Source organism: Cupressus sempervirens, chromosome 5 (assembly GCF_028749045.1).
Source record: "Cupressus sempervirens isolate cs-2001-9-10 chromosome 5, ASM2874904v1, whole genome shotgun sequence".
In the NCBI taxonomy this organism is placed as follows: Eukaryota; Viridiplantae; Streptophyta; class Pinopsida; order Cupressales; family Cupressaceae; genus Cupressus; species Cupressus sempervirens.
Genome location: NC_143122.1, coordinates 227,091,097 through 227,117,241, shown reverse-complemented (window position 1 = coordinate 227,117,241; position 26,145 = coordinate 227,091,097). Strand labels below are relative to the sequence as shown.

Genomic DNA, 26,145 nt, shown 5'->3' with positions numbered 1-26,145 from the left:
ACTAGAGAAGTTCTTGCTATTCGCCCTATTCCTAACAACCATATATAAGCAACTCATAGACTTATTTCTTCTATTAGTCCATTACTTGATAAAAGACATACATACCAAAACCTTGTAGGGCACCAAGTTCATTGGGGACCAAAACATAAAAACAACAACAAAAAATAGAATCAAGGCTAGTTGCCCACTTTCTTTCCACCTTCCTCGTTCCTCTTCTCCTCGAGCTCTTCCCTTTTTATGTCTGCCCCCTCCTCTTTGATAGGTTTCTCAAGGAGATTTTTGAGCCAATCCTCCATTAGGAAGCTATAAATGGAGTGAGTGTTTTCACTCTCCTTGCCCAAATCCTTCTCATCCTTGTTCATCTATAGGAAATAAAGAGTGTTGGCCATAGAGTGCATGGCCTTAGTGTAGAATTCCACCAGGGTTTCAAAATTTTTACAGATGCCAATGTCATTTTTCACAAGCTCTTTCATATAATTCTCCAGCTTGTCTAGCATCGCCTTGCTATGGCTCTGACCATGGCTAGATGTTTTCCTTTTTTCTCCCCACCTTTGGGAGTGCCTTTCATAGGGGAGGTGATGTCTTCCCCCCACATTTTTTTGGGGAAGGGATAGCCTCCAGGGAGTTTGAGATGTTTGAGGGGCTAGAAGGGCTAGATACAACCTTCTTTCTAGTGTCCTGGAGAGGCATCTTCCTCTTGATGGGTTTCTTCTCACTCTTAGTTGACTTAAATATCTCCATTTTGAGTCATTTTCTAGCCCTCCAAGTAGTTTTCTTGATCTTCCCTGTGTCAGTATTGAACTCAATAAGCCTAATTTTTACCTCCGAACCAGGAGTTTTCTTTACTTTTCTATAGCAAGATCTAGTGGTAGGGTCTGTGGATATCTGGGGGGTAGCAGTAGCTAGCAGGTTGACCAAAAATGACGAGTTTAAGGCAAGGTGGTGTTTGTAAAGTTTGTGCATGAAACCCTAGTGGATAATATAAAAGGGTTTGCACTCTTCTCTCTTTTTCCTAGCCTTAAAGACATGGTCCTCCATGGAATACAGAAAAAAGGTATCGAAAAGAAATCAGATCATGGTTCCTAAAATGGTTGAGAATGGGGAAATGGTAGTAATACAACATCTAGAACTGATCTTCAAGGGTAATATACCTCATAATGGCATAGCAGATCACATCCTAGAGTGTTGGAAGACCCACCCTAGAAAATGCACCATGTGTGAAAATTAGCTCCTCATTAGGTCTAAAAAAAATTCTCAGACTGGTCTTGTCTGCCACCTTGACCTACTTACGCCAATTCTTTCCTTCCATGGGAAATCCACCAATCCTAGCAACCAGTTCCTCCATGATTTCAGACAACATTCCATTAATGTTAACCTTCTTGCCATTCCAGGAATTTATGAAGTGCATAAAGATGTGCTTGTCATGCTTTTCCATACCTTTTATAAATGGAAGTAGGCCTCCTTCCTGAGCCCTACTCATCTCTTGGCACCTCTCCATAACCTTGCAAATTTCCTCTATTATTATTATTTTGATGTTCCAACTACTCTGGCCCTCTCCTTTAACCACTTTAATAATCAACATTGAATCCCCCTTGATTGCCAATCTTTTAATTCCTTTGACTCTCACAATTCTCAATCCCCATAGAAGGGTCAGGGCTTTTGCCTCATTGTTTGAATCCCCTCTGTAGTTCCCAGTGTAAGCGATCACTAACTCCTCCATACTATTCCGGAGGACAACCCCGGCTATAGTGCTTCCAACAACGGCTGACCCATCGAAATTAAGTTTTTGAATCCTTGTAGTTGGACTCAAATAGTTGTTGAGAATACCAAAAATCAATATAGAAAAAGATACATAGGCTACATTTTGATCCAATAGAGATTCTAATGTGCTACAAAGATGTGTACTACATAATGCAAAATAATAGAATTATATATTACATCAAAGTTACTATTCAAAATAAATCTTACAAAAATTATTCTTGAAGATTTTTGAGATAAAAAATTAAAATATGTTATCTAATGAAAAACGAATAGTAATTTTTAATATTTCTAAAACTATTATAATTTAACTAAGTTAAATATATGTCAGACTAAGATCCAGTCCCTGCTTATTAAAAATGAATTAAGAAATATTTACCTTGTTTGAAAACTAAAACCAAATCCATGTAAGTATTGTGTTGAAGTCACTAAATTATATGTTATGTGTTAAGAAGCATAAAAACGAATAAAGTTAAAAAAAATCTACCGTAAGAATATAATTAGGCATGTAAATCATTTGACAGATTTCTTTAAATATGTGCAGTCACGTAGATGTATTGGTTGTAGAATCCAAATATAGCTCTGATGAGATCTTTTGATTATAATATCTGATCCCCGATTCTCTAATTTTTTAACTTATTTTTAGAAGGATTATAGCGTCACTTGACATCAACCTTTATAATTTTGTTGATTTGCCTCAATAAATAACCCTTATGGTTAAGAATTCTATAAGACATAAGGACATAGTTTTGATATAAAGTAATTATTATGGTTAAGAATTATATAAGACATAAGGACATGTTTTTGATAGAAAGTAGTTCTTATTCCTAGGGAGCGTGTATAGCGACATTTGAGTTAGTTTATCTTTTACATAAACCATAGCTTCAAGAGGCATATAACGCACAATATTACCTACCAACCTAAAATAAATGCTATAATAATGGTTGCATTCATTCACCCAGCCAAAAGATGTAAAACGATATAATGAGAAGCTTACTATTCATCGAAATGTTGTGAATTAATATTATTTTTTTCAATCAATAATTAATGATCATAGACATCGCCCAAGTCTATGGGGACTCATTAGTTTTCAATCAAATTAATGATCATTATCAAACAAAAGATGTCGGGTTAGTGTTGTACAAAATAATTGTGGATGAACAAAAGACCTATTTTATTTTGGTAATTTTTTATCAAATTCCTAGAGAAAAGAACAACATAGAGGATTCTATGAAAAATTTGGCTTCTATACTTTATATACCAAATCAATTTGCACATTTGGAATTCTTAGAAATCACATAGCAATCAAAATAAAGATATTACTTTTATGCTAGCATGGATTTTTAGTGGAATACATTTCTTTTCTCGTGAATTAAGACAAATGCATCTAGCATGGAAGAGCAGGATAAGGAGTTGAAATAAAACAGTATGAATGCTACAATTGCAATTCAATACAAAGATTTATTATTTGCGAAGTTACTTTGAAGCATAAGATTAAATAAATAAGAGGGACGCGTTCTTAATTCCGATGTTCTAAAATTCTGAAATGTTAAAAGAGAGATTTCCTGAAGGGTCTGACAGATTTCCTCAACGAAAATATGGGTTTAGAAGTCGCAATGGTTGTGTCATATGCACAAATAAATTTGTTAAAATGGCTCTAGGAACATTCAAATATTTAGGGTTTCGAAAACTCTTCCAAAAGATAGTTTCATTTCAACACACCCTGTTCCATGTCCTTGGCCTATAAATCTGTAGAATGCAAATTATCAATCTAACTTCAAGAAAACTACAAATTACATTACTATTCACTTTTCATGACCATCGAATTGAAAAGAATTAAAAGATCAAGCACAAACGAACAATAGATTAGATTATAATTCATAATAGATAATATATTAAGCATTATCTATATATGGATAGATAACTCTAATATTAAAAGTTTTAAAGTAGCATAGATGTCTAGCCCTCAAGCTTGAACTACGCGGCTTTCAACCGGAGGACAGATGTCTTGCACCTCAAGTGTGAGGCCACTCAAGAACCATTGACGAAGACAATGATTCTCCTTAGTGGCAAAAGCTTTGCGAGAGTCTTTGACAAAGAGCTTAGCAGAGGGAAGCATATGACTGGGTGTTATGTTTTCAGCTGCTACAAAACAGAAGTAGTACTTCATGCGTTCGTAGAGCTGGGGTTGCCTGTTCTTAATATTATTGTTGTATATAGCCCCCATCTTCTTAAAATAGCGGATGTAATTGCAGCAAATGGGGTCATTTTTCTCAACATATATGTTTGGCATCCAACCGCTAACCCCGATGAAATCATTGTACAAGCCACGCAATTTCTCATCATCTATCATCTGAATATTCAGCCCACCAAAACCAAGTGAATGCAAAATATCACGCACCGCTGCTAAACCTTTTCCAAGCACCTTGAAGAGATTTACCTGATGAGGTCTTGGGTAAAGAAAAGGGGGATTGAAAAGATGTGCATCAATTTTATCTCGGTCTTGTCCATTCAATTTCATATTCCTCGCAACGGCTATTGCAATGGTGGCCCCCAACGAGTGGCCTGCAATCCAGATGTTATGAGCTTCATGCCTCTGAATACTCCTTTGCAAGTGTTGTAAGCCAATTTCCACTCTCCTTACAATAGAACCTTGCCGTGCATTAACCATTGAATTCCACGCGGCTGCAATAGCTTCCTGAATAATTTCTTGAGGAAATTCGCTCCTGAAGGCAACAACTTCCGATGGCATTTCCAACTCCCCTGCATCTCCGACTCGTTTGAAAACGGCCCCAAATAATACCTCTTTGCCTTCTATTGTTTCCGTTATTGTTTCATAAACCTCGAATTTCAGCAGTTTGCACCATTCCTTTACCATTTCTTCCGTTTCCCTTCCCTTTTCAAGTTGGTATACAACATTTACAAGGGAAGCAGCTATGCGTCTCTTGTCGTTGGGATCCTTCCTGCCATTTACCCATTACAAACACCCATTTATTTACATACAGATGTTAGGTATCATAAATTTGGCCATTCTTAAAAATCACATATCAATCAAAATTTAAGATTGAAAAATGTTAAATGTATTAAATAATCATAATTGACTTAATTCTCTTTAAATATTTAAAGGTGGTCAACTTTCATTATTTAACACTTTTAGTCTAGAAATCAAGTCTTATTATTATGTTATGTTTAAGCAACCAACAAATCATACACAACATTTCTCAACCTAATTCGAGTTATAAATTGAAAAACTAAAAGAAATATATGTAAGAAACAAAATCACAAAGAAATATGTCTATCCCTACAAGTTATTATTATTATAGTGCCTCAATATTATCCACTTAAACCCTCAACTAGAAAGTTCAAGAAATGATTTTTTAGTAAAAGATCTTGTATCATGAATTAGTTTGCACAAATCAAATTTCATTATTTTTTTAATTTTAAAAATATAATAATTTTTATAAAGTTTTGATTTACATTTTTCAAGTATTTTCAATGAAAATTACATTTATTTCAAATGTGATTGGTTTGCACAAGTTTATAGGGATGGTCTTTTGGAGCATCCTCCATATTACACCATTTTCCCCTAAATTTTAGCAAATTTAGTAAATATGATCAAAAGTCAAAAGCTTATTTTTTATTGAATCAAAAGACATTTTAAGTGTAGAAGCTTCTTACAATGACATCAATTATAATTCAAATTTTTTTTTTGGATAAATTTCATTTAGTTTGATTTTGTATTAAAGTTTCCAACCTATTTAAAATGAGATATTTTTAGTCATAATATTTTAAAATAAAATTATGTCACAATATCAATTAAGATCTTTCATAATTTTCAAAGGTTGTAAATATATAATTTACCATAATTATGGTGATTCCTAAAATTTATCAAACTTTTGTCCAAAATTATTGTCATTCAGAATGAATCACTCTACCCACACTAAGGTACAAATAAAGGTCTTTGAGATCCTTTATCAATGTCTAACTAAACTAGAGCCCTTATGATTAGCCAAAAGGAATATGAAACTGCACACATGTTATATTTTTTAAATCTTTATGTTATATATATTTTTAAATATTTAATATGTATTTGTTTTAAGAGACATGTCTATATTTATGAATAATAACTTTTTTTGTAACAAAATAATATCTTCTATTAGAACTTACATGAAGGGCATACTAAAATACACGTTGATAACAATTTTGAAACAAAATTGATGATATCGCCTCCTAAAGCCCATGCCTTTGCATTATGTTTCCTAATGTAGATGAATACATATCTATTCATTCTATAGCTTGTTATGAATATATATCTTTTCTTTTTAATTTTTAAATCTTTAAAATACTATAACATAACTATAGATTATTATAATGTTCATAGATTTATATTTGCATTACAATTTATTATCATGAAAAGTAAGTACTCATGCTTCGAAATTAAAGGAAATAGTCATCACTAGATATATTTTAATTACATGAAATCTAATATGATAAGCTCTAAAATAAAGCATAGTCGACTTCAATAAAACAAAGAAGCACAACCAAATCAACTTTATATTAATCCATACATCAATAACAATAATATATATTTTCTGAATTTTTTTTTTTTTAAAATTACATTCCCATAAATGAATGAGTATAAAGCCCCTCCCCTAAATATTAAAATAATTTATTTTTTTATAAAATTGGCATAGTATGTCTATTGTATATTTTAGTTCATTTATAATATAAAAATAAAGACATAGAGAATGCATAAAAAACATTGGCATATAAGAAAAGAATATTATGGCTCTAAGTGAATGGAATGTCCTATGATGAATAGAATGATTGAAACTTATTAGATGAGGTAAAAAAATTGATTTCTAAATATAACATAAAAGCAACCATTGTAGATTAGAAAAATTGTGCTTTCTATTACAGGTAAAACAAGTTTTTCATAGGGGACCCAAAACTTCAATTCTTTCATAGAAAGATGAAAAAAATAAATTTTCAAAATGAAATAGTGTTGTGAATTGAAGAGATTCTCATAGCCACAACAAACACAACTTGGTAAAAGCCAACATGAAAACCAATAATAGCAAAAAATCAAATAGCTTGAGTAGAGAAAAAAAATCATAAAGAGACAATAGAAATGAACACGAAGCTAGGGAAGTTCATCTACCTTATTTTTCAGCTCATGTTGAATTCTTTTGAACTTCTATATGACCTCTTTGATGTCTTTCTGGTTGATCTGGGTCTCTTTCTTCTACTTCTTCCAGGCATTGAAATGGGTATATTTGTAAAGTCCAACATCCACCTCTTCCTTCTCTAATTCCTTCAAGTTGAGCACAAGCTTCAACTCCTTACCCTAATTTGAGTTACCTACCACTCTGCTCATACATTTCATTTTACCTTCAAGTAAAACCTGGCATCTAGTTAGGACATTTGTAGTCACATATTCCATTTTATCTATCTTCTTCTTCATTTCTTCAATAATCTCAAAGATCTTGTTCCACTCATCCTCCGCTTCTGCATTTCCTTGTTCTTTTTATTTTGCATCTCCTTAATTTAAAATTTAACATTGTTTTTAAGCCAATATGAGTGAGTAGAGAGAAATCACTTTGGTTTGGTTGTTTGTAATGTCAGGTTTATTACATTAATTAGGTTAGTTTTTGTGTTTAGATTAGATAAATAAAATCAGTTCAATATATAGTTGTTGGGAAGTTATTCCCATAAGCAATTGTTGTAAGGGAAAATAAAACTATATAAAGATGCCCAGACATCAATGTAATTGATTAAGTATAATTCATATCAATATTCATATCATTCCAATAATTCAATATCATTTTTAAGTATTAATTTTGTATGTTTCCGAATGTATCTGAATCAATAATTTCAGCATTTTATATGTTTGCTCCTTCATTTTATATTTTCAGTTTCACATTCTCTAGGCCTGTTACAGTTTTTTTTTTTTTTTGCCAAGATATCAATGTAATTGATTCAGTATAATTCATATCATTCCAAGAATTCAATATCATTTTTCAGTATTAATTTTGTATGTTTCCAAATGTATCTAAATCAATAATTTCAACATTTTATATGTTTGCTCCTTCATTTTATATTTTCAGTTTCACATTCTCTAGGCCTGTTATAGTGGTATCAGAGCAGGTTAATCAATGGGGAGAAGAGTACCTTTGATGGATTTTGGATGATCAGAGTCTAAAACAATAGGAGGTTGGAGGATTTCTATAATCTCAAGCTAGCTTCTTGCTTAGAGATGATTACTGCATGAGAAGCCACTATTTGTGTCCCTGTAAAGTTGGGGCTTGGCCAATTCCTCCTTGAAGATAAGAGAGGAATTAATAGATTTGTGTCCCTGAAGAAAAGAGGGGGCCTGGCTATGTGATTGTCCTTCTACTGAGTAAGGGGAGGGGCAGGATTTCAAGAATGGCATTTGAGATACTTGGAGGAGATGTTGAATTTTGAAGGAAAGACATCCAAACATATTAGTGGTGATTATTTCTACAACACTTGAGGAGGCGTTAGACACACTTGAAGGAGATGTGGACTTTCAGAGGAAAGGTGTTTCATGTGTAGCACCAAAGGAGGCATCAAGCACACTCCATGGAGATGTGAAAATGTGGAGGAACTATGTCTCGTTGTGTAAAAGAGGTAGAAATAATGTTTTTATGAGGCCAACTTTAGTATTTGCAATCTGAAGTTTGGATATGAGGGCAACTTTAGGATTAGGATTTGAAATCTGAAGTTGCAGAGAAAGATTGGTGAAGGAGCTCAACTTCAGGATTAGGCTTTGCAATCTGAAGTTGCAGATTACTTTCAAAGATTGGTGAAGGAGCTTCATCAAAGTTTATCATCTTGGTAAAGGCTTTTCAATTTTGTTAGATTAATGTAATAAGGGGGGGAATTTTGGACTTATTACATTAATTAGGTTAGGAATGTTGGACTTATTACATTAATTAGGTTAGCAAGAATGATTGTTGAATTAATGTAATAAGGGGGGAATGTTAGGTTTATTACATTAATTAGGTTAGTTTTTGTGTTTAGATTAGATAAATACAATCAATTCAATATATAGTTGTTGGGAAGTTATTCCAGGAAGTAGTTGTTGTAAGGGAAAATAAAACTATATAAAGATGCCCAGACATCAATGTAATTGATTCAGTATAATTCATATCAATATTCATATCATTCCAACAATTCAATATCATTTTTCAGTATTAATTTTGTATGTTCTCAAATGTATTTGAATCAATAATTTCAGCATTTTATATGTCTAGGCCAAGTTATAGTTGATCTAGCTAGAAAAGAATCTAGGAGTCATCAGAAAGGAAAAGAATACATTGTGTAACTTTGGATCACTTATACTGTGCATATTCTTTTATTTACAAAATTTGTTTCCTACCATTGGAGAAGTAGTATGGGATAAGAACATGCCAATAATTGAGAAAATCAATGGTTACATTGAGCAATTAGGTAAAAAATTTGAAACAATTTTGAATGGTTATTTTGATGAGTTTAAAATAAAAATGAAGAATAGGATGAGAATTCCTAAGTCGGTTGTTGATATATATTATAACAATATATGCTTTATTGTAGACACTCACTACCCCTATGCCCAAGTAGTCATACTGAGGGTTGCATGATTGAGGCCAATACATTATGAAGTTAATGTTGATGAAATGTTTGTAGTAGCAACAACATTACTATGATAGGAGATTGACAAGAATGTCAAGCCATTTGGCACATTAAAAAGTACAAAGATAAAGACAATGATGTAGAAAAAGGTCCCTAATATGGATAAGAAAAAGAAAGAGAATGATTCAATATGTAGAGGGAAAACTTGGAGAGACACCCCTGTAAATCACTAAAGGTAAAGGGGAAGTTCAGGAAAGTGATTAAGGAGATAATGAAGAAGATGAATCCAGAGGGAAAGAGCTAGGGGTTGGCAAGCCTTAGGCAATTAAAAGACAAGAAGATTGTGATTTTTAATCCTAAGGTCAAGAAGATTCTAAAGAAAGTGGTTAGACCACATACTTCTATGCTTAAAAGAAGATTAACTAGACAAGGATGAAAGGTAGCCACCCCTATAGTTGAGCCAAAGAAAGGAATAGTAAAGATAACTAGGATATCAAAGGGAAAGTCTCCCAAGAAGTGAAAATTAGAGGCTAAGGAGATTGAGAAAGGTCAAAGGAAGAGGAGGAGGAGAAAACTCATTGTCAATCATGATGAACAAGAGGATGATGAAAGAGAGAGGTGATAAAGAAAAATTTGAACGAGCATTTTTGGATATGATGGTAAACTTTAAGTATTCTCCCATTGAGTTAGGTAAAGAATTGTCAAATGAATTATTTAATAAAATGGATGCAAAGTGGACATGGGAATTTTCTAGTGAAAGAAAAATAATGGAAACAAATTTACCTAAGATAATGCCCGACTTAGGAAAGACTCATATGTCTATAGTGTTAAGACATTTTGCAAAGAAATTTGTGCCCAAGATTAAGGCTTATAAAAGTTTAAGGAGTACAATTGATGAGCTAGTACAAAAAAGAAAAATTGTGTGAAAGAAGACATTTGAATGAATACCACCAATAGTAGAAGAGGAAAAGTAAGATGATCAAGTAGAACTAGATAATATAGAGCATCTATATAATGATGCAAAACAGTTACTAGAGACAGTGAAAAAAATGGCTCAAGACAAGGAAAAATAGACAGAGACAATCAACATTGAGGATGAAACCATTGACAATACATTGACCAATGTGACTCTAGTGTGAACTAAGCCAAAAAAATATAGCATCTACTGAGACAAAACAAGAGCATAAAGCTCCCAAATCCAACAAAGACACTTTGATAGATACTTTGAATCTAGTAATTGTTCAAATCATGGAATATCCAAGGATTGGAGAGAAAGGTGTAGATCAATAGGTATTTGTATCAATACTTGAAATACCTATTGTTACTATTGACTTCAATGCATAATTACAAAAAATGCAATAAAAGACATGAATTATAGATGTCAAGGAACAAAGTGGATGGATGGTTGAAGAGAAGAGAGATGAAGAGCCAAATAACACATATAAGACCACAAAGGGTCAAACCAATGTGTAAAACATTAAAATAGAGAAATCTAGTATAGGTGAAGAAACAACACTAGTCTCAAGACCTCTAACAGAGAGAATTAAAGAGATAGAGCCACCAAGTGCAAAAAATATTGAGGAATAGGGTCAATAGAAGATGAAAATAAAAATAGGACCAAGTGTAGAACCTCTTTTACTAACCTTAAACTACTAAAAATCTCTTCAAAAGAGAGGGAGATATTGGATAATACCCTCATAGAAGAAAATGTGCCTAAAGAATAGAAGAGGGAGACACTTAATTCACTACATTAACTTTCCTTCTCTGAAGAAGATGATAACTTGTTGAGTCACCCACATAATCAAGCCTTGCAAATTTAAGTTATGATCCACAAGTCTCACATCAAGCATGTGCTAATTGATGGAGGAGAAGGTCTTAACATCTATTCCTACAATCTAGTTTGACAACTTGGCTTCTCTAAACATGCTATAGATCCTCGAAGAAAAATAACTATTGAAGCCTATGATGAACAAGAGAGGACCTTGAAAGGACTTGTAGTAGTTTCAATTAGAGTGGAACCATAAGAAAATGATATAACTTGTCAAGTGATAGATACACCATTTTCCTACAAATCTTGTTGGAATGTCCTTGGATACATGAAATACAAATTGTAAGTTCAACATATCATCAATGGATAAAGTTTCGTCACAATGGAGTAGAGGCATCTATACCTGCTTACTCAAGTATAGAATGCAATACACTATAACAATGTGATGACACTTTAGTTCCACACAATAGGGAACATACTAGAAATTATGAGGCTAAGTTGAAAGATATGGAAAAGTCTCTGAAAGTGAAGGATATTGAAATGGGGAATTATTCACTGGTAGTGTTGTCTCTAACATTTCTACCTATATCCCCTCGAAATTATGGAAAGCCTTTGGAAATTATCAAACCTGCAAAGTAAAAAGCTTAAAATATCCATGATGGTACCTTCATAAAAGAAACAGTACCACTAGAAGGTGAATATGAACAACTAGTTATTTTTGCTTAGTTATATAAGGAAGAAAATGATGACAAAGATGTAGCTTTGTATGACATGTTGTCAAAAAAATATGGTAGGGGATACAATAAATTTGACAAGAATGTGATACAAAGGAGAAGGTCATGTTGGTAAAAATAACAAGGGCTTGACAGATCCCATTGAGGAAAATTTTAAAAGACCTAATGATACTACTTGTCTAGGCTTTAAAAAGACATCATTTCACTTGGGAAAGAAGAAGTTTAAGTCAGACCCAGATGAAATGAGAGAGAGGTTAGGTGAGGAAGACACATTTCCTTACACTATCCCACCTGATGTATCTAACATGCTCCATGACAATGTTCAGTGAATTACACAAGTGAACAATGCTGAAAGAAATAGCGATATCGATGGAACATCATCAGTAACTAAGTTGACCTATGAAAGATTGTGTTCAATACAAACAAATGATCTTGGGTATAAGGGAAAGTTATACATGCCTCCTCAATTTTATGTCCAATTTAAGGAAAAAATACCTAGTCATAATCAACCCATGGAAGGAGTTGAAAAGAATCAAGAGGATGATGAAAGTGATGACTGAGTACCAATGACTGTAGGAGAATATTTTAATATCCCACCCTACACTACTGATTCTCATGAATATGAGTATGATTCACACTTACATGTTGCTACCTTTGATAAGGAAATAGCTAAGGTTCACACCTATAAAAACAATCTTGAGGTAGGACAATGGTTTGGTTTTAGGTCTAGCAAGTTAGGTTCTACTTGTGTTAATGTGTCTACTACTAATAGCATAAGGAATTATAGTGATTTTGAGACACCTATGGATGTGATTGCTTTAGGACTCAACTTGTTAATTGTTGCTTTCTAGAAACTCATTGTGAACGCAATTGAATTTGCCAATTCTCTTCCCATCACACATACCAAGCTTATTGAATGGAACTCCAATATAACAACCATTGAAGTCTCAATGTTCCAAAATGAATATTCTCTAGCCTATTAGCTTAAATTCATTGAAACTATGACATATTTAACTAGTGACTCTAGCATAAACATGAAAGAGGCAGATATCAAATACCTTAGAAAAAATATCAAAAGGAAAAATAATAGGGTAAAAAAACCACATTGTGGTAGTGTGAGAACCAAAAATAGTAAAGAGAAAGGATGTATCTAAAGGTTAAAACCTCATTGAGGCACCTAAATATGAGGTATTTGACATTCTCCTAGTCACTTCCAAGAGAGGTATTCAATACTAATAGAGCCAACATTGCCAGTAAATTTGGGAATAGATGAGAATCCATAGATTATTCATCTAGCTCAATCCTTATTAGAAGAAGAGAAGAAAAAATTCATAGTATTCTTCTAGGAAAAGAAAACTAATTTTGCATGGACAAATTCTAATATGTCAGGTCACCGCCCTAATTTAATCATGCATCATCTATCTATTGCACTTGGTATACAACCTATTAAACAAAAGTTGTGGAAGATGCATCCTCATGTGGCATTACTAATTAAAGCTGGACTAGAAAAACTACTAAAGGTACGACTCATAAGGGCTATTGACTATGCATAGTGGATATCCAACATTGTGCATATCTCTAAGGCCAAAAAATCATTGGGGTATGCATAGATTTTAGAGATATAAACAAGGATTGTCTAAAGGATAACTTTTCACTTCAAAATTTAGACATGATAGTGGACATGGTAGCTAGATATGAGACACACACACTAATGGATGGATTCTTGGGCTATAATCAGATCAAGATCACAACTAAAAATTAGAAGAAGATGACTTTGACATGTGTATGGAGAACATTTTTCTTGAACATCATGCCATTTGGTCTCAAGAATGCCTAAGTGACATATCAGTGTGCGATGACTACTATATTCCATGATATGATGCACATAACAATGGAAGACTATGTGGATGATACTTTATAAAAATCAATGGAAAGAAGCACAAATCTGATAGATCTATGTCTGATCTTAGAAAAAATGGAAAAAATTAAACTAAGGCTTAATCCCAAGAAATGTGCATTTGGGGTTACATTTGGAAAGCTACTAGGCTACATTGTATTAACAAAAGGAATCAAGGTTGATCCCAAGAAGGTACAAGAAATCATGGGCATGCAACCACCTCATAATATTAGTTAAATGAGAGGATTTCAAGGGATACTAAACTCAATTAGGCAATTCATTGCATAGTTGAAAAACAAGGAATGACCATTTACAAAAACTCTACATAAAGGGGTTGAACACAAATGGAATGATGAGGGTAAAAAGAGCTTGAATTACCTAAAATAATATTTGACAAATCCAACAATTTTAATGCCTCTAATTAAAGAAAACCCATTGATTCTATACATATCAATTACTTTTTCATCATTGGGGGCACTCCTAGTATAAGAAGATGAAAAAAGAAAGAAATGACCACATACTAGATCAAGAGAAAATTGGTTTCATATGAGTTGAAATATACTATAATTGAAAAGACTTGTTTGGCAATGGTCTTTCCTTCTCAAAAATTGATACACTACATGATAGCACATTATATCAAACTACTTACAAAGATTGATCCAATAAAGTATCTACTGAACAAAGCGGTGCTAACTATATGGCTAGCTAGATGGATCATGATAGTAAGTGAGTTTGACATTGAATGTTTTGATTGAAATTATATAAAAGAGAAGGTAATTTTTGATCAATTAGAAGAAGCTCCATTAAAGGATAATCAACCATTGAACATAGAGTTTCCTAATTAATCCATCATGCATGTGACACAACAGACATGGAAAATGTACTTTGATGGTTCATTTACTCAACAAGGATCAGGTGTTTTCACTTTATTTATCACACCACACATTTTTTCTCTTCCAAAGACATATAAGATATTATTCCCATTTACAAAAAATATTGTCATATATTTAGCATTTCTTAATGGTATGAAAATGGCTATTGAATGGAGGGTAGATGAAATACATGTATATGGAGACTCTCAACTCATAATCAATCAAGGAAATTATATATGTCAAAGAAAATATGAGAAACTATTGTCATATAAAAGAATGGTAGATAATCTCAAGAATTACTTCCCTTGTATAGTCTTTCAACAAATTCAAAGGATAGAGAATAAATTTTTGGATGTCATGGTGAAACTTGCTTCAATATTAGAAATACCCAAATATATTTTACATTGTTAGTTCTTAGTAGAAGAGTTACACTACCCTTCCTATGATTCTCTTGACTCCTGGATTAAATCTATTATGTTGTAGGACATTCAAAACATCTTTCTACCATCATATATATTATTATCTTTGAGACCAAACCATTCATGAAAATCTAACTCAAAATGGGAGATATAACCTTATTCATAATGTTTCATAGTACATAGTTGTAGCTGATGATTTATACAAATGAGGACTGGACAATACATAACTTAGGTGTTTAGAACACAAAGTCTGAATGCACATTAGTAGATGTACATGAAGGTATTTGTGGATCACACTCTAGAGGTAAGACACTAGATTAGAAACTACTAAGAGTGGTTTACTATTGGCACAAAATGGAGAAAGATGCTATTTAATTTGCTAAGTCATGCAAATAGTGGCAGCTACATGGGAATCTTATCCATGCTCCTACTACAAGGCTTATACCCTTCATCACTCTTCAAGGTCATTTCAACGATGGGCCTTTGACTTGATTGGACATATATAATTGTTGTCTTCTAATGGACATAATTTTATCATCATTGTATAATAGAATACTTCACAAAGTGGGTAGAGGCAGAATCTCTCACAGAAACCACTGGTAAACAAGTAGCTATGTTCATCTTCAACAATATAATTTATAGGTATGGTATCCCTTCATCCATTGTCACAGGTAATGGGGGAAAATTCAAGAATAAAATCTCAAAAAACTGTGTGCAAAATTCAAGATAAAAAAAAATTGGTCATCTATTTACGATACTTAAGGTAATAGAAAAGCAGAAGAATCAAACAAAAACTTGTTGAAAATCCCACATTAAACAGTCAACAAATCAAGAAGGGACTGACTCCTTTAGATTAATCAACCTCTTTGGGCATACAAAACCAACATTATCTCATGAAACATGGGTCAATGAGTTTGATTCAAAATCAAATAATTAAATCCTAATAACAATATCACAATTTGACTTGCTATGGAAATTATCTCCTACTTATCATTAGAAAACCAACTAGGGAAACCCCCTTTTCTTTGGTATATGGAGTAGATATTGTGCTTCCAATTGAGGTCGAGATTCCTACTCTACAAGTCTCTCTAAAGGGCCTCATCACTGATGATCACAATAGACTATTTTGGCTACAAGAATTGGAACTATTGGATGAACGTCAACTAGCAACATTCGATCATCCAACATCTTATCAAAAGTAGATTTCAAGGGAATCCCAAGTAGGTGATCAGAAGAGTAATTTGAGTCAAACTAGCTGGGACCATATATTATAAATTTCTCTCTTTCATGAGAGATTACAAGGTTCGGTCTTCCCCTCCTTTCTCTACTATAGAGAAGACATATGGAAGTTCTACATGCCAATTAGAACTAGTAGTCATCAACTACTTTATTCAAACATAAGAATCTTGATCCACCACTATTATTTTTCACATGCAAACTTCTAGGTTTGTAGAATTTTTGTCAACATCTTTGTCACCTTTTTTCCAATGGGACCCATATATCCATCCATAATCCACTTGCATACAACCTTTCATAGATTGTTGATTGAAATCTTTATTCCAAAATGTCTTTTCATTGTGACTCTTCAACCCATAAATTTGACAAGGGTGAAAATCCCAACATTTATCTACAAGATGTCCTTCCCTGTGACAATGAGAACATGATCCACATTCCTTACTCTTAATTGATATGTTTGAACTGGTAGAACTAGCAACATCAAATCTCTCTCTCTTTTTCCAAACTCCAAGCCTTCAAATTTTGGCCTCCAAATAGGTTGGATGGGCTCCTTCATGCCTTACCCATGCTTTGCTAATCTGCTTCCTCTAAAACCCATTTTTTGCATAACATTCAAACCAATATTATTCTTAAAATATCCTTTGTTATAAGCATAATAATTTACATCCATACCTTCACATGTATGCTTACCATCATCTTTACTTGATGAGATATGAGAACAAACCAAATCTTATATGCTACATGAAATATCACAAATTGATATCTTTGACTTCAAGATCTCATGATCTATTTCCAAATATTATATTTAATTACCAAAATCAGCATTCTCTTTAACATTCTCCAATTATTTCTCAAGATTATCATTTTCACAAATTTTCTCATAAACATATTTTCTTAACTTCTTAATGGAGATGTCTTTCACACAAATCAAAATTTCATTCTCTTTCTTCACTTTCTTTCGTAGCTTCCCCAATACTGAACTGAGTAATCTCTCATGAAAGAGAGAAATTGATAAAGGGATGCTTGAAGTCCACTAGAAGTACCATGTGAGTCTATTAGACTCTAGTAAAGAAGAGTTGTGCTATGAGGTACATGGGTTTGATTGAGTCCTTGAGATCAAATTGTGATTCTTGACATTAAGGGGGAGTGTGAAGATTGATGCCACAACTAGATGTTAAATCTCCAACTCTAGTTCCACAATCAATGTTTGAGTCAGTGGTTGATTAAATTGGAGATGATTATTTACATTTGCATTACAACATGAATACAAGAAGTTCTCCATTGTTTTGTAGCTGCATAATAATTTAGATTGTATTGTTAACTATTGTTACATACAATTCACTCCAAGCTTTCTCACTATAGATTCAAAGTCTTAATGTCTTTACATTATAATTTTTAAGAAGTTTATTAGTAGTTAGGTAACTAGTTAATAAATAAATTTGTTAGTATGGAGGAGTCCACAAAAGGTTTTAGACATCATAAAAAATGGAACTTAGCAATACATTTTTGATATGGAATAACAAGGAATTCGATCTTTGTTGTAACATAATTGTGTCCCGTGTTAAAAGTTCTATTTTTCTTCTATATATGGTTTTGCCCTTGTATTTTAGTTTCTACATTTGGTATCAGAGCTAAAGGTGTTTGGAAGACGTCATTAGGGAAAACAATTTACAAATCCCATAATTTGATAGAGATGATTACCAATATTGATCAATCAAGATGAAATAATTTTTTATTGCTAAAGAATTTTGGGAGATCATTGAATTTGTCTATGAGGCTAAGAATTGGAATAATCTCCAAGCTAATGAGAGTAGATTAAAGAAGGAAGCTAAAAATAAAAATACAATGGCTCTATTTCATATTCAGACGACTCTTGATATAAAGATGTAAGAGTCAAGGATGTGGTTCATAAAATGACCACTATGGATGAATGTATGAGCCTAGATCATGTGATATAGAAGGTATTGATATCTCTAACCCCAAGATGGAATACTGTAACAATTATTATTGAAGAAAGAAAATATTTAGCCACCCTAGAGTATGATTGGCTAGTTAGATATATCATGTCACATGAGGATAGATTGAGGGATACTTCTACTAGCATTTATGAGAAGTCTTTTTCTTCCCAAATAAAAATTTCAAAGAATGATGGTGCTAGTAGAAGCAATAAAAACAACAAAAACAAAGGCTTAGGAAGGGGTCAAAATCAGAATTATTCAAGAGGAAGAGGAAGTAGAAAGAGGTAGAGGCAGAGGTAAATTTGATAAAAGGAACATCTAATGCTATCATTGCAATAGGTAGGGACATTTTGAGAAAGAATGTAGATTGAAATCAGTTAATCATAATGCTAATTATACTCAACAAGATGAAGATCCTTCTTCAAAAAAAAATATTTTTGTGTTATGACAAAGCTGAAAATAATGTGAATGATGTTTGGTATTTGGATTCTTGTGCTGTATAAAAATTCTTATTTGAACTAGATTTTGAGAAAATCCTTCTATAGAAGAGTTTTTATCTTATTGAGAATTTGAAAAAAAAAAGATAATTAATAATTTTGCAATACAAGGAATTCTATTCCAAATTTTTTTAATTGGGAAGCTCCATATTCTCAAATATGTATTGTAAATATGCAAGCTTGTAAAAATAAAATAGGAATATGTAGAATGAAATAATTATGATTTTGGATATAGTTTTCTAGTTTGAAATTAGAGAGCTTGGTTTTTCTTCTTTCCTACTATACACCCAGTAAACACAAAAAGAAACACAAAAAAAAATTAGGAATGAAGTTCTTTTTCCGCATTGATGACACATGAGTCTCTCTCTAAAGATGTTATTCATTTTAAAAATATGATACAAATATTAAAGAAAGAGGTGAGCAGGAAGTAAATTATATCAAAGTACTAAGATCAATGTAAGTACTTGGAATTGAACTGAAACCACCTACCCCAAGTTCCAATTACCTTGTTCATGAAACCTATTAAATCTACAAACTAGGGCTTGATAGACCCTATAAGAACTTATAGCTTTATAGCTACTTTTACTATTTTGAAGCTTTATAGCTACCATGCAACACTTGGTAATGAAAGAATATATACCAGTTGTTTCTTGCTTCATGCAAACTTTCAATTTTTTCGTGTACGGCTCTTCGTTTGAGCTTTCTTTATGTAACCACCACTTGTCACACCACATTTACTACAAGAGCTTTTAGGCTAGGATATAATGGCTCCAACCAGTGGTGAACTAGTTGTTTTTGGTGTTCACGCTACCGCTTCAGACTACCATGGCACCACCATAGAATAAACACCTGTGCAAGTTTGTCCCAAAGTTTTTTCATGAGGTAATCCTGACATTATCCTTCCTTTGCAATAATTTGATGCTACATGTGACTGGTTAGAACAACATACTTTGATTTTTTTTGTGGGTTGGACTCCTCCTGAAGCTATGCTCTAAGAATGGGTTAACAAGTGTTGGACTCCTCATGGAGTCTGCCTTGATGCTATGCGAAACCTTACCAAACATTTTTTATTTATTTAACTAACCTATCACAAGTAAATGTGGTCTTTAACAACAGACCTCAGTCTGTGCATTTTTCTCTGCTTGTTTTTCAAAAATGGTCACAAGACTTCATAGTTTCAGATGATAAAAAGCTTAGGGTTCCTGTGTGGGTCAAGTTCCTAGATTTACCCCTACCATGCTGGCCTTTCATTGAGTCCATTGCCAAAGCCATTGGAAAAGTTGTCACTAAGGAGCCTAAAATTTTTTTTAATGCTCACCCATAGTGACATGTTTGCATTGAGGTTGATCTTTCCAAGGATCTTAAGGATTCTATGGAAATCTAGATTGGGGCTTAAACCTTCTCCTAGAAGGTGCTTTACTTGAACCTCCCCAACACCTGTTATAGGTGCCAGTCCATAGAACACAAGATCAGGGATTTCCCTTTGGTGATGCCTAGGGTCAAGCCCATGCCTAAAGAAGCGCCTATCAAATAGGTTGAAGGGATAAAAGAAGAATGGTTTACTATTGGGCACAAGGGCAAGGCTACCTCGAATCCCTTGCCCCTTAAGCAATCCTATGCAGCAGTCACCATGATTCCTCCTATCCCCATAGGAGTGTCAACTCTAGAAATTGTAGGGACACAAGCGACTTTCAAAATACCTATTTCAAGGGTTTCACAAGTTTCAAACCCTACTGGCATGTGAAGGATACAGGTAGCCACCAGGGCTTCTACCTTGGCTGGGGTTCGTACTCATCTTGCTACTTCTTCCATAGCACCACCAGCGATGTGGTGTTCTTGTAGTCCTCCTAGACATGTAAAGATACTAGAGGTGAAATGATAGGCTATAAGTTTAGAGGATTTTTTGTCTAACTTCAACCAGGTTTCTACATTCTTGTAGAATGGCTACTCCTCTCTTGAGGAAAAGGATGATATGGAAGAGTTTTCATGAACTTCTTATCATGGAATGTTTGAGGTCTCACAGACCTCCCTAGAAAGTACTATGTCCAGGATGCCCATCATAGACTTGGTAATTTAGATTTTGTCTATTTGCAAGAAGTTAAGATTTCTAGTTTCATTCTTTCTTCGGTGTGCCACATCATTTGGCAGGATGGCATTATGTTTTCCTCTTAGTACGAAGCTGATCGAGGTAGTGTAGTTACTCTCTTGTCACCTTACCTTCATTCTACTATTATTTTGCATGGTTCTAACCCCACACATAGAATTGTTTGTCTTTTTCTTTCCATTGACAATCATTCTTTTGGAGTCATTAATGTTAATGCTTCCAATGATGCTATGGAAAGATCCCAAATTTGGGCCTAGCTGGCTAACCATTTGCCTCCAGCTACTTGGGTCATGTGTGGGGACTTCAATATGGTTGAAGTGGCCTCTAACAAAGATAGAATTATACCTTTTCATTGGATAGCTAGGAAAAGAGAAGCCTGGTACTACATGGGTAATAAATTGGGCCTTTTTGATCCCAATACCAACCGCTGCCAGGATAGTGGGGTTTGGCACACTTGGTCCAACTTTCAAGCTGGCTCTGACCCCATTTTAAAATGTCTCGATCGTGCTATGATCACTACGTAATCTTTTTTCTATTTTTGTGAGGATCAAGATTTACCTATCATTCCCCTACCAGATGTGACATTATCTAACCACTATCCCATTTATTTTGTCATTTCTTAGCAAATAGTTGTCCCGAAGGTGGCCAAGTCTTAGTTCTTCCTCAACACATTTATGTTGATGCATGCTTCCACCATCTCACACATCCTACATGTCTAAAATTTGGAGCCACATCTGCATTCTCAAAGGGGATGGATTCACTGGTGGAATGATGCCATTACCAGAACTACTTAGTTCTTTCACATCTATGGGCTTTAGTAGACAATGTTCAAAAAATGGTCATATGAAGCCAACACCCTTGCCCTTAAAAAAGCCTTTGAGGCTCTCACCCTCAATCCATTTGATGTGGATTTACAAATTCAGCTTGCCAAGCTTCACCATGACAAGAAATTTTTTAATAATTATGTGGCTCAAGGGGCCCAAAACAAGGCCTATCTCCACTGGTTGGAGGTTGGCGATAAAGTCTTGAAGGAGTTCTTTCAGGCTCTTCGAGCCTATCATACCAATCTTGGGATTAAAAAGATCAAACAAGGAATTTTTGTTCTGTCCAGTCTCCCTAACATCTTGCAAGCATTAGTTCATCACTATGAGAGTGTGTTTGCTTTGTAGGGAAATTTGGTTTCTCAGGAGGAAGCTCTTAGAAAGTGTATCTCTATTACTCCAAACCACCTTGCTGTTGAGCAATGTGATATTTGTGAGCAACTTCTTTCCCTTTGAGACCTTAAAGAGGTGGTCTATTCCATGGATGATGACGAGTCCCCTAGGTGTTATGCATTTCCCTATGAATTTTACAAACACCTCTGGGAGCATATAGGTCTTGATCTACACAAAGTTTATCTTTAAGCCTATCATTCTAAAAGCTTAGGAGCCATTATAAATAAAGGAAATATCAAATTCATACCTAAAGCTGGTGATCCAAAGGACATATGCAATTGGAGACCCATTACCCTTTTGAATGTGTCTTATAAGATTATTGCCAAGGCTCTCTCTCTCAAAATCAAGCACATGTTGTCTTTAATTGTGTGACCTGAACAAACTAGCTTCATCAAATCCATGTATATTCTTGACAACATTATTGTTGTCTGGGAAGGCATGGAATGGACTCATAAGTCCAATCAGAAGGATATATTTTTAAAGATAGATTTTGCTAAAGCCTATGATCACATTGAATGGCCCTTCATCTTAGCTATGCTCCAGGCTTTGGGTTTTTATCCCAATTTCCTTCAATCAGTGGAGATGCTCTTTGGAGAAGCTAATGCTTGCATTGCCATCAATAATTTGCAATCAGAGGCTTTTGGACTCTTTCATTCAATTAGGAAAAGTTTCCCTTAGCTCCAGTACTTTATGTCCTTGCTATTGAAGGTTTTAGCTACTTGCTAGCTCATTCTATGTCTTCAGGACTAGTTCGTGGCATTTCCTTGCCTGAATCATCCTCTTAGTTAGTCAATGGACACTTTGCTAATGATTCATTTCTTACTCTTTTAGAGGATGAAGAAAATATCAATAATTCTTTAAGTTGCCTCGACACCTTTTGTCAAGCCTCTGGATCTACCATTCAATGGCATAAAACACTCTGCTTCCACCAGTCATTTTTGCTAGCTCCACCTTGGCTCAACTAGTTTGAGTGAAAATGGGTTACGCATGGGGAAATATTCTGCTTTCTTAGTATTCCTTTTTCTTTCTAGGCTTCGCTTGTAGAACTTTGGAATGTTGTGCTGGCCAAGATTAGCAAAAACCTTGAAATTCTAGATTTTCTCAAAGATTCTGGTGACCACTCATGTTTATTATTCCTCCTGGTGGGCTCCCTCCAAAGCTTCATATCTAAAGTTAGAAAGATTGCTCAGGGATTTTCTTTGGGCCTCTGGTTTTGATCATCATGGATTTTACAGAGTTTCCTGGGAATTTTGTTGTCTCCCAAAAGAATTTGGTGGTCTTGGCCTACTTTCCACTCAGAAACAAGGACTTGCTCTCTGTACAAAATGGATTATTCATGATATTTCTAGAGATGAAGCTTGGAAGAGTTTGGTTCGACACTGCATTTTTTCTAGCTTTCCTGTTAACAAACTTGCGTGGAAGGCGATTGGTTTCCAAACCCTTCTCATCATGCATGAGCTAGTGGCCATACAGGGCTCATTTGTCATCAAGAGCATATGGAAGGCCTGGGAAGTTATTAAGCCTTTGCTTCATTGGGCTGGAGATGAGATCCGCAATGGCCTCTCCTTGAACTAGCAGAACATTTGGTGGTCTCCTCTATTTGCCATTCAGGGCACTCCTCTTACCAAGACTCAAGGTGCTAGTGCTCTACATCTTTTCAAACGTGGCATCAGAACTCCCAAGGGCCTCTTCTCAAGGGTCACCATGAGTTTTAGGACCTGGGAAGATATGCAAGTATAGTACTGCTTTATATATTCAAATTGGTAGACCTTTGACCTTCTAATCTCTTCCATCCTTGTGCACTTAGTTCACAAAGTGGGGATTCAATCTATTTGACCTTGGTGGCATTATTGGAAGTGGCATCTTGCCACTCCATTTTCCAATTACAAGCCTAATTTGGGCTACAAATGGCTTTTACCCCATCTTCCGATGGCGGACATGCTCAAGCAGAGATGGCATTTGCAATCTTATCTTTCTCAATGGAGAAAATGCTTTGATACCATTTGGCATGCTATAATTGAACCTAAGATTACTCATTTTGCTTGGTGCCTGGCCTTCGAAAGTCTTCCCCTGGGACCTCGGCTCAAACACATTGGGGTTCCTAATCCCAGATGCCCCTTTTGTGGACATCCAGAGTCTTTCTTGCATATTTTCTAGTTTTGAAAGTGTGCTCAAAATTATTGGCACTGGATTCATGATTTTTTCAAGCCATTCAGGCCTAAACCCTTTTTTTGGCATATGATCTTGCTGGGTGATTCCCCCATAATTTTTCGAAAGTTTACCCAGATTTGGCATACCTTCAGGATGGAAATTTTGTTTTCTTTGTGGAAAGATGGGAATGTTGTTCTTTTCACACACAGTTTTTTGGATGTTAACATTGCTATGTATAATAAGACATGCATTTGTAACAATGTAATTATGCAAATTTAGGTGCAAGCTAACAAAGTTGCCCTTGAGGTAGCTCACCTGTAGGAGCTGTTGAACCACTGGGGCCATGCTCCCTGCACTATTTCCAGAGTTCCTCTTGATGCCTTGGCAGATACCTCGACGCCTCATCGCTGCCATCTGTAGCGCCATTCCTCAGGGCCCCACTCACACACCCTGCGCTCCCAGGCTTCCTGCCACTACTCTCCCAGTGTGGTGATGGCAGATGGAGGCGTCGCTTAGCTTCCCCACCCCATGGTGGCTCTGGTTGGTCCCCGGCTCCTCCTTCTGGTACTCATCGGGCACATTCTAGGAAGTGGCCTCACTTAGAATTGGCGATTTCTCCTCTGTGGCCAGAGGTTAAAGATGTAGAGGGTGCCACTAATCCTCTAGTTATTGCTACTGTTGATGATGGCTAGACTCTTCCTAGCCCGTCCCCCAATCCCACAAATGGTTGGGGTTTTCCTGATAATGATGATCCACCACTCTCAGCTGGCACTGCTTTGGCAGCCTAAAGTTTCTTTATATGTTTTTTTTAATGAATAATTTCTATTTCCGACTGTGACCATGTTTTTAGTCCAGCTTCAGTCATGTGAACTCATTCGTGAGGTGATCTTGATAAGAATGAAATTAAAGTGGATTCGCCTAAAGTCCTCATCTATGGCAAGCGCGAAGTAAAGTTAGATTTAATAGACATCTACACACCATAAAAAAATTGAGGATGACAAAGATATTCATTAAATACACTTAGCTACGGAAAAGACAGATTTGGACAAAATGTTGTGATAAGAAATAAAGTGGATTTCAGTACAAATGACTTCTTCTCATGGCAGCATAATTTGATCTGACCAGAAATAAAGCAAACTTTATTCGACTACCACTGACATCTTCTCATAGCAAAAGGATCCCACTTATAATTGTATTACAAAATTGAGAAAAAAATGTCATTCATCCTCGAAATCAGAAATAGATTGTTCTTTGTATTGGAAATTAAACTATTAATGACATTCTATACGTCTATATAAGCCCCCTTAAATGTGCTTTTGTACCCAAATCATAAATTATTTTCTTTTGTGTACCTCTTGCGAAGTCTGACCACAACAACAGCAAGCGCCTCGCCAACCTTAACTGGTAATTTTTGCCCAGCATGTTCGTCAAAACTTCAAATTCGTTCCTATTAAATTCGCTTCATTTTTATATTAAATTGAGATGTGTAAGAGCATCTATGATATAATAAAGGAATCTATGACAATATAAGAGCATATACGAGGTGAGTTACATGGTGGACTAGGTTGGTCATTTCTGAATAGTTAATAGTTAGATGTGCAAGAGCTTCTCAATCGATCGATCTTTTGGTACAACAACAATTCTAGTGGTTAACAGGTTTGACTCCGGAAACTAATGTTGTGCAATTGTATGACAATATTTTATTAAAGCATACATTGAGTTTGATTTGTAGATTGAATTTCTCTTAAAAGAGTTAGGGTATATTTTCTTTTGTGTGCATTTCTTTCTTATTATTGTTCATAAATTTGTAGCTTATTACATTTTCTTTTGTTTAGTTTTATGTTTCTTAAGAAAGTCTTCAAATATGGTTTATTGAGTGTATAATGATCTTAGTAACCTTAT

The 26,145-nt window shown here is 34.5% G+C and overlaps 1 protein-coding gene across 1 annotated transcript; it reads right to left on the bottom strand.

The window, feature by feature from the left end:
* Nucleotides 1-3,724: 3,724 nt before the first annotated feature.
* Nucleotides 3,725-25,665, bottom strand: LOC149555266 (GDSL esterase/lipase At4g10955-like). The gene is made up of 3 exons (XM_089829295.1): nt 25,596-25,665; nt 24,636-24,804; nt 3,725-4,721 (listed from the first exon to the last, which is right to left on the bottom strand). Exons 1-3 carry the CDS (start codon nt 25,663-25,665, stop codon nt 3,725-3,727), a joined length of 1,236 nt encoding a protein of 411 aa, XP_089685421.1.
* Between the last annotated feature and the right edge of the window lie 480 nt (nt 25,666-26,145).

Bases quoted from the DNA above. Each gene is read 5' to 3' on its own strand.
- LOC149555266 (XM_089829295.1), bottom strand. From the start codon at position 25,665: ATGCTGGGCAAAAATTACCAGTTAAGGTTGGCGAGGCGCTTGCTGTTG. The intron at 24,805-25,595 runs GTACACAAAAGA...GATGAGTACCAG, and splicing joins GTGGTCAGACTTCGCAAGAG to AAGGAGGAGCCGGGGACCAA. The intron at 4,722-24,635 runs GTATCTGCCAAG...GGTAAATGGCAG, and splicing joins GGCAGCGATGAGGCGTCGAG to GAAGGATCCCAACGACAAGA.